This window comes from Thermobia domestica, chromosome 1, assembly GCF_964235325.1.
Source record: "Thermobia domestica chromosome 1, izTheDome1.hap1.1, whole genome shotgun sequence".
NCBI lineage: Eukaryota > Metazoa > Arthropoda > Insecta > Zygentoma > Lepismatidae > Thermobia > Thermobia domestica.
Window position 1 is genome coordinate 202,110,849 of NC_137454.1, and position 14,441 is coordinate 202,125,289.

A 14,441-nucleotide genomic window follows, 5' to 3' on the forward strand; every position below is an offset into this window, starting at 1 on the left:
ACATGCTTGAAAAGTAATATTTTCTTCTGTTTAGCGTCAAAAGAACATTGGTGTATATCCTGTTCTTGGTCCATAATTCATCTTCCTAAAGAAGTAACACTTATGCCAATTATAAGAAGTACCTACGATAGAATAAATTTCTACTTGCAGTTTTTTATACCAATTTAAAGACGCTGGATCCAATGAAACTATTTTTAAATATATCTGTCTATGGAGTAACGAGGAAAATGACCTCAAAATTGGAATAGTTATTTATATCTCAACTTTGAAGACACAATTTTAAGCAAGCGTGGCCACTTTTACCATTGACATGAGGGATAGTTCAAATAATCCAACGTTGGGGTCATTTTTTTTCGTGATCTCATGAATGGATATGTTTGAAAATAGTTCGATTGGATTCAGCGTCCTGAAATTAGTATAAAATGCGCAATTAGAAATTTATTCAAGAATGGAACGTTTTGTTAGTGATATAGTCGTTAGTTCTTCACGTGATATGTTTCTCCCAAAAGCATTACATGTTTGTTAACTTAATCACTGATTCTGAGATCATCAAAACATCCCTCTGTATTGAATACGATATGGATTAAAATGTATTGTTCCTGCATAAATCATATCAGTTTATTCTTTTTAAAATGTCGAATTAGTTACAACTAAATTTCTGTCTATCCTGGGAAAAATTCAATAACGTATTTGAGTCAAAACACCTCTGTTGGCACAAATGCAAAGCATAATAATAACAACCACTTCTCATACATATTAATGAGCTGCATTTGTAAGATATTCTGAAATATAGCAGTGAATAAATATTGTTGTTTTCACAGTTTGTGATATTTCGTCAGTTTGCACAGCTTTGGGAATGTGGCGTATCACCAGCACCCTTAAAAACAACAACAATAGAGATACCTTGTGTTCATAGTATTGAAATTGCTCATTATTTACAGGGAAACGTCCAAAATTTCAGCATTAGTATAGAACAGGAATGAGGAACCTGCGGCCTTAAGGATGCATTTGGCATAGGCCTGTTGTGAAAAAACACTCAATTATATAAGGAAAATTAAATATACGAGAAATAATTTTGAAAAAGTAAATGAATGATATTTAATCTTTCTAACGTGTTATAGTTTTATACATTTTCAAGTAAATTATTAATGTAACTAATAGATATCAAATAATTATATATATATATATATATATATATATATATATATATATATATATATATATATATATATATATATATATATATATATATATATATATATTATGCTGCCTTGTTGGAAAATGAGCGTTGTCAATGTGGCCTTTAAAACAAAAGAAACTTCCCCAGCCCTGGTATAGAATTTAGAGTCCTGATATAATATTTCGTTTAGCAAGAAACGCTTCTCCTGTATTGTTCATCGTGGCGGAGATTTTTAAAACATATTAAAGTAAATCTTAAGATTACCATGTTAAAATATTACTTATAGATTTACTTGTATCTTTTTTCTGATCGGTTCTAAAATTTAAAAAAAAAATGAAGTCATACAAGATATCCTATTGAACTTATACTTCTATACAAAACTTACCAAGTTGTTTCTGGATTTCTCTGGCCATAACCCATTGTTCAAGTTGTGATGAGCCTCCTAAGTTATTTACTAAAATTGCAACAACATCGCCCCGTGAAAGATGAAGGCTTCGTTGAACGAACTCCAACATTATCGACGTAGCTTCTTTTGCGGAACATAGCTGTAAGGCAAAGAATAATTATTTGAAATGCCTATTTGGTGAGTTCTTTCGCACGGAACATATTGAAGAATATTAAACTGCTAGAAGCTTGTATTAGGTACTTATGAGACATGTGGGCCCAATGAACCAACACTACAATATTTTGTGTATCATTTACATTAAGAATTTGTCTTCAGAACGCAGTTTCTAGCCCCTCGTGGAGCACTGGACCAGCAGAACATACGTAGGGTGACTGGCCAATTCTCGTTCTAAATCAGGTTAAGAAGAAGAAGAAGAAGAAACAAAAGAAACATGAGAAAATTTTGGTTAATTCCTTTAGTTACTTATAAAGTCAGAAAGTATAATATATTACGTATTTGCATAGATTCCTTTTGAAGAGACATTAGTCAATCAATCTTATTATAATAATTTTTACAAGTTTTAAAGTGAAATTAAAATGCCAGTTTCTAGAACTGATGGGATGTCACTTGTTTATGCTTTAAACATTTTTTTAATTTTTCCCTTCCAAAAAATTTACAAGGTTAATTGTCTTATAAACAAATCCTGATTTAGTTGGAGTAGTGTTTGTAACCATCATATTAACTTAAAACACATTTCTCTGTCTTGTCTATCTTCTAAATTTTAACTGTTTCTAATAACATAATATTTGTAACTTTATTTTATTCCAAGATCCATTGATAAGATTTAATAGCTAAAACTTTAACAATCTATTTATTATCCGTTCTTCTATCGACAAGAAATAAAAAGGACAAAAGCTATTTTACCTTCATCCTTCGGATTCCAGCTTCCCCATGAACTCCAAGCCCAAGTTCCAGTTCATCCTTGTCCAATTCAAACAGCGGTCCAGAGCCTGAGTACGAAAGTGCACTTTTTAACAAATAGTGACCTACTCTTAATAATTATACTATGTATGGCATATTCGAATAATATACTATTATGTTTATCTGGCATGAGCTAGACGTGAACCGAAAATTAACTAATTATAATAATATGGATACCATTATGAAAAGTAGATAGAAGAAACGAGTTTCTCATCACATCAATTTAACACACGTGAAAACGAGGTTTTAATTTTGTGAAGTTTACAAAAGTATTAATAACTGTTCTAGAAACTAGAAAGAACAAGTTAGTTTGGAGAAATGTATTAATGATATAATGATTTCCTCCACCCAGGAGGACATAATCATATAATAAACGTATTCACTTTTATTTTGCGTATTTTATTAGACTTGTACACTAAAGTCTAATAAGGTAAGCCAAAATTTAATTTTGAAAATCTTCAACGTACAGTATTGCCTTATAAATATATTCATGTTGAGTGAAAATATTCGTTCAGAACTTTAAATATAGTGTTAAAATTATTCAAGCTCATTCTTTTTATCTTTTACATCAAATGAAAGAAAAAAATAATAAATATGTTTCGTAAACAGCATAAGATAAATTTGAAAGCTACAACTGCTGAATAATTGCAAAGCAATCACTCAAGGCAAGCAAGCCCTCCAAAATGACCCACAAAAGTTGTTTAAAAAATTACGTGTAGCCACGTTTTGGAATATTACGACAGCGGAAAAACTATTTTAATACTGTAAAGTAAGAGTGTGTCATCATCGTTTAATCTCATGGATCCAAACAATTTTCAAGATATGAGGTATGAGTTCTGCAAGGAGTACTCAATGTTTCTCAGGTTATACAGAATTTCATTGTATCATGCATTTATTTTGTATACCGGAAGAAAAGTTACCTGACTGGAAATGCAAAACATCCTTCTAAGTTAATCAAAACTTTTTAAAGAAGATATTTATTACTATATTAGTTACTTGTAATTAATATTGATTGTTAGGATACTGTAAAAATGATTACAACTAATCATATAATATAAAAGGAATATACAAATATTCAAGAACCAACCTGGGACGCTGCAAGAGGAAAGGCTCATGCCAATGGTGGCCGTTGAAGCAACTACTTCCTCCAACGTTTTAGTGATTTCTTCCAATGATTTATTTAGTTCACTCATGGCTCCACCAATCTATAAACAAATACAGGACTATTATTAATGAAATGTATATACTCCGTTCACAAAAGTATTAAATTACAAATTGTGCGACTAAATATTGAAATTGATACGAATGTAAATTCAGCTAATAAATTAGTTGCAGGAAAACCACTACCTGTAAGTTATAAAATGTTTTAAGTAGTAGTTGGAGAAATAACAGAAGTAACTTAGTATGATTTCTCTTCTATCCTTTTAGGTATTCCACTGCACGTGTACTTAGTGAAAATACGTAATCTGCTCATTACCCAGAATTTTACATTTCAAAACTTCAGCTTTAGATGTTTACAATTACTCAAAGGCAGAGTAACAAAGGTTAAGAAAGAACGAAAAAAAGATAACGCACGTACGTTTCAACTTCCTTATTTCAAATTTATCTTTTTCTTTAGCATTATTTTTTCTTAACGTAAGGTTTATTTTACTTAATTTTCCATAATCCATTTTATTTACAAAATTAAAATAATTCATATTTCTGCCTTTTGTAATCATAGAATAATTGTAATTTGAAATCAGATTCAAAACTTATCTTTAGAGTTCTTAAAATACTTGAAAGGAAACCCTTGTGCGCTTATGTCTTTAATCAAATTTAAGTTAGCTAATTGATATTTTCCAGAGGTCTAGTTTTAGAACTCTGGAAAGTATGAGGCGCATTTAAGTATAAGCAACCTCTGCTTTTATGTCACAAATATCTTCTGATTCTTGTGCTTTCAAACTTTCTGCTTCTCCGTTATGTTTCTTGCAATCCATGAAATATCACAATTAACTTTATCAATAACATAATGAAATCATTTATGATTAGCCTATCACATGGTTAAAAGTATTGAAAAAACGAAATCTCCTTTAGAACTTCATTGTTATCTAACTCGTAAGAGTATATTCAATTAACCAAATGTATATAGAAAAAAATAGAAACATGTATTTAAAAATAAGTAAAATGTCGTTTGTGAAAACTTCTTTAACATTTTCCATTTACCTCTTAGTACAAGAACACGTTTTATATATATAACATTATTCATACACTAATGAGATTCATGTATTCTAGCTGAGGTTAATCGTTATTGTTTGTTATACGAGGTTCTATAACGTATTTGATAGATTGAAAAATGAAATGAAATGAAATATTTGAGTTTTACGTCCCACGCTTGAGTTTACACTTTTGTTCAGAACAGGATATATGAGATGTGGATCTATACCTTAACGTGTGATACAAACCATATGAGCTTTTACCAAGAATCACATACAGGTCTTCCACGCCAAAGAGACTTAAACTAATCATAGTGCCAAAAGGGAGTTCACTTATATACCTAAGTATAATCAGTTAAGAATTATGTATATAATTAGTTAAAAGTTTTCAAAAACAGACGATATTCTTAAATAATATTTTGACTAACTCTAATAAGAATAACCCTATTTCTGACGAGAATCATAAGTAAACCAAGTGTAGTTCAATTTACCTTATAAACAAAAACTAGACCACAAAGTCCTCTTCTTCCAGCTGTACTGTCCCCGTGTGATATAAGGGCACAGTCCTCGCCTACCACTACAGAAGAAATCTGTATAATAAGAAGAATTAAAGAAAACTCCATTATATGATAGATATTTACAATAAAGATATTTTCTACTAGCACCATATGCAAAAATTACATTCATTGGAACACGTAGACTTACTGTATATACTCGTATGTATGCTTCAGCCTATAAGATGTAACGCACGTAATACGGAGTAGTGCAAGAGTATTCGAGAGTATCAATAAATCGATTGATCATGGCAAGCTAGTCAAGAAAAAGCGTTATCAAATTTCCGCTTGATATTGTAAAAAATACATTCACATATTTTTCATTTAATCGTGTTTTCACGTTAAATTTCCTAAATGGGCGCTGGCCATATGTTGAAGGCCTCTGACTTACCGTATGCGCATCCTCCTAATATTAAATGGAAAGATTTTACGAATGAAGAAATAGGACTGTTTTACCAGGGAACGAACGTTCGTTTCTAACTAGAATTACATTTAAATATTAATAAACAACACATATTTTTCTGTAGCTAACAAACTATGAAACACAATATATTCTAACCTTTAGACCTTCACTTTTAGCTCTCTCGATAGCAAGTCCAAAGTTTAGGCAATCTCCGGTGTAATTTGGAATAATGACAACAACTCCATCTTAAAGAAGAAAAGAGAAATATAATACATAATTAGATTAGCAACTAAATACAACGAAATAAAAAGTCTGATTGATTTTTAAAAATGTAGTTTTTCTTTTTCCTTGAACAATAACTTTTAGGTATAAAAATATCTGCTGAAATGCCCGTTCCTCGCACAGAATAAATATATTTATGGAAATTCTCCTTTATGGTGCACATTTGAATCAAATAAAATAAAGGTAACTCAGCTCGACCCAAGTGCCAACTATGTTCAAGAATTCCTTTCAAACGATTCACCAGCTTTCCACTGATGATGAGACAGACAACCTCGATATATTGAGAAAAATTAGATTTTTTCTCTTCTCCTCTTTAAAAGTGAAATTGTCAAAAACATTGAGATAATATTCGCTTATTATGAGGAGTTTATACAGGGTGTTACATAAATGTATCACAATATTTTGGAAACAGATTCCTAACATCAACATAAGGGGGGGGGAGTTAATATGGACCTGTACTCAAAAGTGGATAGTTTCAGATTTATAGGGTGCCGAAAACGTGAAATAAGTTAACTTTAAGAGTTCATAGCTCCATTAACTAATGGATCTATCGTAGTCGGGTCAAGACATCACTGAGGAGCTAGTATGTGAACTATCGAAATATCCATGTTTAAGAAAGCTCCAGTGCTTGCACACCAATTTTTAAAGAAGTAGATGGAGAGTGATCAAGTACTCTCAAACAGCCTCTCTAAAAATGATTGTGCAAGTACTGGAGGTTCTGAAATATGGATTTGGATAGTTCACATACTAGCTCCTCAGTGATGTCTTGACCCGACTACGATAGATCCATTAGTTAATGGAGCTATGAACTCTTAAAGTTCACTTATTTCACGTTTTCGGCACCCTATAAATCTGAAACTATCTAATTTTGAGCTCAGGTCCATATGATCTTTTTTATTTATTTTGATGTGAGGAATCTGTTCCCAATAAATATAGTAACACATTTATGTAAAGCCCTGTATACATAAGTGGTAATGGGCCTCCTCTAGAAAAATATTCCAATTACTGCAATGTTCGCATTGGTAGCTGACTCTAGAGTAATCATTAGGACCACGCAAGTGGACTTCTAATATTGAAATATTAGTACGTCGGTACGTCCGTTACTCCACAACACAACCCTTAAATAGAAGTAAAATTTTCAACTGTTTTTCCGCAATAGGTAGCTAGAATGATTATCCCAGAAAAAATCATTAATAGGGTCAATCTGTTAACATCTTAATGAGTAATGGCGGTTTTAGCGGTATACATCCATATCCCATTTTATACTATTTTAATAAAGTAGAAGTTACGCATATCGCCGTTAGATGGCAGTAAATATACTCTAGAGGTTGACATCTACCGGATAAAATTTAAACTTTTAGTGTGTGATTCTTCTTAACTGTCGACTAGAGTTTATTTATAAATATAGTCTTATTTTTTATGGGTTCATCATCCTTGCGCATAGGAGGAATGACATATTCCACAAACACCTAACATTGTAAGTATGAAAGTGAGTGAAGAATTCGTAGTAAAGAAGTTAAAATTTAATTTTTCTATATGTTTTGAAGACACTGATGTATTTTAGTAATAATTGGTTCAGTTCAAACTGGATCAAATGGTATCCTAATTACGATAGAGAGCAAAGTTAGAAAGGGAAGTTAGCAACAATATAGTTAGTATGAATTCCTTGAAAGATTTAGAAATCATTTCTAGGTTATTTAGAATTTTCAGCATGTGTTTCATGGATAGTTTTATTAGAATTACCAGGTTACTAGAATTATGTAAGTTATTAGGCTTATACATCAACTGCAAAATATAATGCATAGTATTAATGTAAAATTTCTTTTTTATATCAAGAGGGAGGACGATGTTAGGACATGGCTTTATCGCCTGAAAACTATATACCTTATCATATTTATTTCCGATCCCATTTTTTGCAAAGCATTTTCAATATTATTTCAGTCCTACAGCTGATGCTTTTGTTCTGTTTCTATGAGTATCAGTGTTTCTTCGAGACATGTTTTCTTGAGGGTGGGGCACTGCCCCCCGGAGCTCTGAAAGTGCCTCCCGAACGAGCTCAAAATAATACGTCTATAATATAATAATAAGTAAAATAGTACCAGCAGTGCCCCTCGTAATACTACGTGTGCCGCCCCGGAACACATTTTCTGAAAGAACGATTGATGAGTATATGTACCTACATTTAAAAATTGTAAATCGGGTTTGCAATACTATTTCTGTTCAAAGAAAAGCTATGATCAGTTATTACAACTGAAATTCTAAGCAACGGAAGAATCCCGATCTGAATAATTGCGTCATGTTGTTTTCAATATTCAATTGAAGAGTTAATAGTCCCTCTGGAGAAAATTAAGATATATATATATATATATATATATATATATATATATATATATATATATATATATATATATATATATATATATATATATATATATATATATATATATATATATATATATAATTTTGCAGTTTTTTTTACTTAGTTAGTTATATGATTGTGTGATCCAATATTAAAATAGTATCCGAATCAGTAGGTGCTATAATGTGAATTTTTTTTTACTTCTAACAGCTTTTGAACCTGAACACAATGCAAGGGGATGGAAAGGCTTTATTAAGTTTCATGAAGAAGTTAAAGATAATCCTGGTTCACTGAAGAGAGTGCACGCGTTTATGAATACGGAATATAGAAAAATTTATATTCATTTCACATTTTTCTCTACAGCACATTTTCTCTGTAAATTATATGAAGCGATCCAGGTACTCAGAGCGAACTCAATATCGGGTCAATTATTTTTTTACTTACTTGAAATAATAATAATAATAATAATAATAATAATAATAATAATAATAATAATAATAATAATAATAATACATTCCCGTTATATTTATTTTTCTGGTATGCATTCCAGATCTTCCAAACTCTTAAATGATCTCCCTAAGTTCTTCAGAAATGCAATATCATAAATATTTTCCACATGACATTAAATTGATTCTTTTAAAATGTCTTACCTGGATTATTGTGATGTACAGATCGAATGGCATGAAGGACATTTGCTGGTGGAGGAGAAGTGAAGACAGAGCCTGCTACAGTCGCCGTCAACATGCCCTGACCAACGTAACCTACATTCAGAGACAGATAGAGTAGTACTCCCCCCGTTATATCTCGCCGAGTCAGCAAAAATTTTTGTGACGTCATAGGTCAAAGGTCAATGACCTTGGCCCGGGGTCAATGACCGAGGGGTACTTAGGACCACCCCCTCTAAATTTTGGCAGGGGTATCTTGGCCCACCCCTTAAATTTTGGCAGGGGTACATAGGACCACCCCCCTTAAATTTTGGAAATTGTCAAATCTAAAAATTGGGTGTGGTAGCCTAGGACCAGGGTATGTACCTCTATTAGTATTGGGTGTCTATGTCGTTCCCTTTCATGGGTAAAAATTGCCAAAAATTGAAATTTCGGGGGTTTTTGACCTAATTTATCCCCTTTGATGAGGTGTTATTACCTTATATAGTTATATGGGCGTATACAGGGGTTCATTCCCTTTCATAAGACATGGGTATATTAATGCACCCATTGAGAAATTTGGGAGGGGTACTTTGGCCCACCCCTTAAATTTTGGAAATTGCACAATTTAAACATTGGGTATTATAGTACAGGACCCTAATATGTATTATGATAAATTTGGATGGTCCACCTCGTTTCCTTTTAGGGGTACCAAATTGCCAAAATATAAACGTAAGCAATACGTTATACCACGTGTTTGGTTTTTGGCTCAATTTATCCCCTTTGATGAGGTGTTATTACCTTATATGGTTATATGGTCATGTATAGGGGTCCATTACCTTTCATAAGACATGGGTATATTAATGTACCCCCGGGAGGGGTACCATGGCCCACCCCTTAAATTTTGGAAATTGACCAATTTCAACATTGGGTATTATAGTATTGGACCCTAACATGTATTATGATAAATTTGGGTGGTCCACCTCATTCCCTTTTAGGGGTACAAAATTGCCAAAATATAAACGTAAGCAATACGTTGTACCACGTGTTTGGTTTTCGACCTAATTTATCTCCTTGGATGTGGTCCTATTACCATATATGATTATATGGTCATGTATAGGGGTCCATTCCTTTCATAAGACATAGGTACATTTGTGCACCCCTTTAAATTTTTGGATGGTCCACCCCCTAAATTTTGGCAGGGGTACATAGGACCACCCCCCCTTAAATTTTGGAAATTGCCAAATCTAAAAATTTGGTATGGTAGCCTAGGACCATAGTATGTACCTCTATCAGTATTGGGTGTCTATGTCGTTCCCTTTCATGGGCAAAAAATTGCCAAAAATTCAAATTTCGGGGTTTTTTGACCTAATTTATCCCCTTGGATGAGGTGTTATTACCTTATATAGTTATATGGGCGTATACAGGGGTCCATTACCTTTCATAAGATATGGGTATATTTGTGCACTCCTTTAAAAATTTGGGAGGGGTACCTTGGCCCACCCCTTAAATTTTGGAAATTGACCAATTTAAACATTGGGTATTATAGCACAGGACCCTAATATGTATCTTGATAAATTTGGGCGGTCCACCTCATTCCCTTCTAGGGGTACAAAATTGCCAAAACTATAAACGTAAGCAATACGTTATACCACGTGTTTGGTTTTTGGTCGATTTTATTCCCTTTGATGATGTGTTATTATCCTATATAGTTATATGGTCATAGGGGTCCATTACCTTTCATAAGATATGGGTATATTCGTGCACTCCTTTAAAAATTTGGGAGGGGTACTTTGGCCCACCCTTAAATTTTGGAAATTGCCCAATTTAAACATTTGGTATTATAGTACCGGATCCTAACATGTATTATGATAAATTTGGATGGTCCACCTCGTTTCCTTCTAGGGGTACAAAATTGTCAAAATATAAACGTAAGCAATACGTTGTACCACGTGTTTGGTCTTTTGGCCCAATTTATCCTCTTGGATGAGGTTCTATTACCTTATATGGTTATATGGTTATGTATAGGGGTCTATTCCCTATCATAAGACATAGGTACATATGTGCACTCCTTTAAAAATTTGGGAGGGGTACTTTGGCCCACCCCTTAAATTTTAGAAATTGCTCATTTTATATATTTGGTATTATAGTACTGGACCCTAACATGTATTATGATAAATTTGGGTGGTCCACCTCGTTCCCTTTTAGGGGTACAAATTGCCAAAATATAAACGTAAGCAATACGTTGTACCACGTGTTTGGTTTTACCTAAGTTATCCCCTTGGATGAGGTTCTATTACCTTATATGGTTATGTATAGGGGTCCATTACCTTTCATAAGACATGGGTATATTAATGCACTCCTTTAAAAATTTGGGAGGGGTACTTTGGCCCACCCCTTTAATTTTGGAAATTGCCCCTTTTTACATGTTTGGTATTATAGTATAGAACCCTAATATATATTACTATAAATTTGGGTGGTTTACCACGTTTCCTTTGATGGGTACGAAATTGCCAAATTTTAGTACAACCACGTGTTTGGTTTTGGCTCAATTTATCCCCCTTGGATAAGGTCCTATTACCTTATATGGTTATATGATCATGTATAGGGGTCCATTCCATATCTCCTTAAATTTTGGAAATTTTCCAATTTAAGCATTCGGTATCATAGTACATGACCTCAACATGTATCATGATAAATTTGGGTGGTCCATCTTGTTCCCTTTCATGGGTAAAAATTACTAAAATATAAACATAAGCAATATGTTGTACCATGCGTTTGGTTTTTGGCCCAATTTCTTCCCTTTGATGGGGTTCTATTACCTTATATATTTATATGGTCATGTATATGGGTTCATTTCCTATCATAAGACATGGGTACATTGACGCACCCCTTGAAAAATTTGGGAGGGGTATCTTGGCTCATCCACTCGGTTTTAGAAATTGTTTTAATATAAGCATTTGGTATCATAGTACAGGACTTCAATATGTACCACTATAAATTTGAATGGTCCACATCGTTCCCTTTCATGGGTAAAGAACTACCAAAAATCGAATTTCGGAGGTTATTGACACCTATTTAGCACGTTATATGGTTTATTACCTTTATATGTTTATGTTCCCTTTTAAATTTGGGAATTATCAAATAACAAAATTCGGTAAACGTTTTCTAGGACCCATTGGTGTTCCTCTTATGGCCAAATATTCAAAATTTAAATGTTATTGACCGGCTTTATTATTGAATAAGAACAGGATTTATTACTTTTTCATAAGACACAGGTGTATTTGTGTACCAATCTTTAATTTTGGGAGGGGTACATTTCTTATTGTCATATCAATAATTGGTAATTGTTCTTTGGGTAAATCATTATGATCACGTGATCAGTTATTGACCTATGATGGGATTAGGAGTCCAGGACATTGGTACATTGAAACTTTGTAGGATAATTTGAGAATGCGTCATTGGTATTGATTATTACAGCCAAATATAAACGTAAGCAATACGATGTACCACGTGATTGACCTTGATGAGGTAGTGTACAGGGATACATAGCTAACCTTATTGAATCTTATGACTCATAGTCTTAAGGGAATACATGCTACAACACTGGCAAAGTTATTGTTGATGCAATTTGATTGGTTGATCACTATCTTTCGTGCAATCTGATTGGCTGATCACTATCTTTCGTGCAATCTGATTGGTTGCTGATTTTCAAATCTTTGCTGCATTCAGTTTTTAAGTTTTGTTTAACATTTAAAAATCTTGGTTTCGTTCAACATTTTGGACTCACTGATAAATATGATCAAAACCGTTTATTTGTTAATCGAATAGTTAAAAACCGGATAAAGTTTGACGGTTAACCGTGAAACGTAAAATTTTTTTAGTTTGAAATTTTTTGTTTTAATTTTTTTTGTTTCAGAATTTTGTTTGAAATTTGTTTCAAAATTTTTTGTTTGAAAATTTTTTTGTTTGAAATTTTTTGTTGCAAAATTTTGTTTGAAATTTTTTTGTTTAAAATTTTTTGTTCGAAATTTTTGTTTTGAAATTTTTCGTTTCAGAATTTTGTTTGAAAATTTTTTTTGTAAATTTTTTGTTTAAAATTTTTTTGTTTGAAATTTTTTTCGTTTCAAATTTTTGTTTAAAATTTTTCGTTTCCAAATTTTGTTTGAAATTTTTTGTTTCAAAATTTTGTTTGAAATTTTTTTTTGTTTCAAAATTTTGTTTGAATTTCTTTTGTTTGAAATTTTTTGTTTGAATGTTTTTCGTTTCAAAATTTTGTTTCAAAGATTTTTGTTTGAAATTTTTTGTTTCAAAGTTTGGTTTGACATTTTTAAATTTTGTGCACTCATTAGTAAAGAACCGGAACTGTTTAGAACTAAAACCTCTGGCAACATTGTGGTGCAATAGTACACGTCAGAATATGGGGTTGTACTTGAAATGAAAAAAACACAATTCATTGAAATGGATCATTTTATTACACTCCACATACATCCATACCAGATAGTGGTTCTGGATATTGTCGATACAATGTATTTTGAACTTCTTGCACTAGTTTGTCTTTAGCGTATAATTTTAATTCCAATTGAAGTCTTTTAAGGTCTAATGCAATATCAATTGGTGGAAACTCAATGTTCATTTGATCACAAGTAAACTGTTTATCAATACAGGTATGCACCCACGAACGATGTTGACAACCATCACAATATCTAGATACATGTTGTACAATATGCATGACACATTTTTCAAAATAGTACTTTTTCAGGAATATACTTGTTTTGTTGCACACTTCCACTGCATGTTTCGCACACTGAAATACGCTGATGAATTTGTTCCATTCTGTTTGTGTTAGATACACCATGTTGCGAGGGACATGAAATGTACTCTTTTTACGTAACAGCACCATCTTCTCTTCGAGGACTGTACGCATCACAACTTCATGATTTGAGCCTAATGATTTGACTATGGTCACATTTAGCTCATCATGAAAATAATCGTTCATTTGGTCGATTCGTGCCATTCTTCACAGGTCAGTTGTACACCAAATTGTTCTGCTTTGTCCAATCGAATCACTGGTTCAAATGTTCTAGCACTGATACCAATCATCACATGTTTTGTTTGAAATATATTTATTGGATAATAGCTTGCGAAGATGAATTCTTTATCGTTAGAAGTACACATCTTTCCTCCTGAAAAGCACTTGCTCAAATGATTTCACGGTATTGGTTGATTTATAGAACTACGGCTGACGTCATGTGCTGACGTTTGAATTCATGGTTTCATCACAGTTGCTGACGTCATGCCGACCAACCAAATTCATACAACTACAGCTGACGTCATTGGAAAGAAATGTGCTGATTCATGATTTCATCACAATTTCTGACGAATCTGGCTGTGTACTAAATTCAAACTGATGACTTCGACCCAAGAGTCTTTTATAGCATAAAGATACAGATCCAGTATT

The 14,441-nt window shown here is 32.5% G+C and overlaps 1 protein-coding gene across 3 annotated transcripts in view; it reads right to left on the minus strand.

Annotated features, from left to right (window-relative positions):
- The window catches only part of LOC145692922 (PTS-dependent dihydroxyacetone kinase 1, dihydroxyacetone-binding subunit DhaK-like), a 46,879-nt gene that overhangs the window by 15,031 nt on the left and 17,407 nt on the right, over positions 1 to 14,441 (minus strand). For all 3 annotated transcript variants that reach the window (XM_081768495.1, XM_081768484.1, XM_081768504.1), the window contains exons 4-9: positions 8,987 to 9,097; positions 5,852 to 5,940; positions 5,230 to 5,328; positions 3,634 to 3,751; positions 2,490 to 2,575; positions 1,566 to 1,725 (exon numbers count right to left, since the gene is read on the minus strand). In XM_081768495.1, the coding sequence (XP_081624621.1) occupies positions 1,566 to 1,725; positions 2,490 to 2,575; positions 3,634 to 3,751; positions 5,230 to 5,328; positions 5,852 to 5,940; positions 8,987 to 9,097 (663 nt within the window). The remainder of the gene's footprint in view (positions 1 to 1,565; positions 1,726 to 2,489; positions 2,576 to 3,633; positions 3,752 to 5,229; positions 5,329 to 5,851; positions 5,941 to 8,986; positions 9,098 to 14,441) is intronic.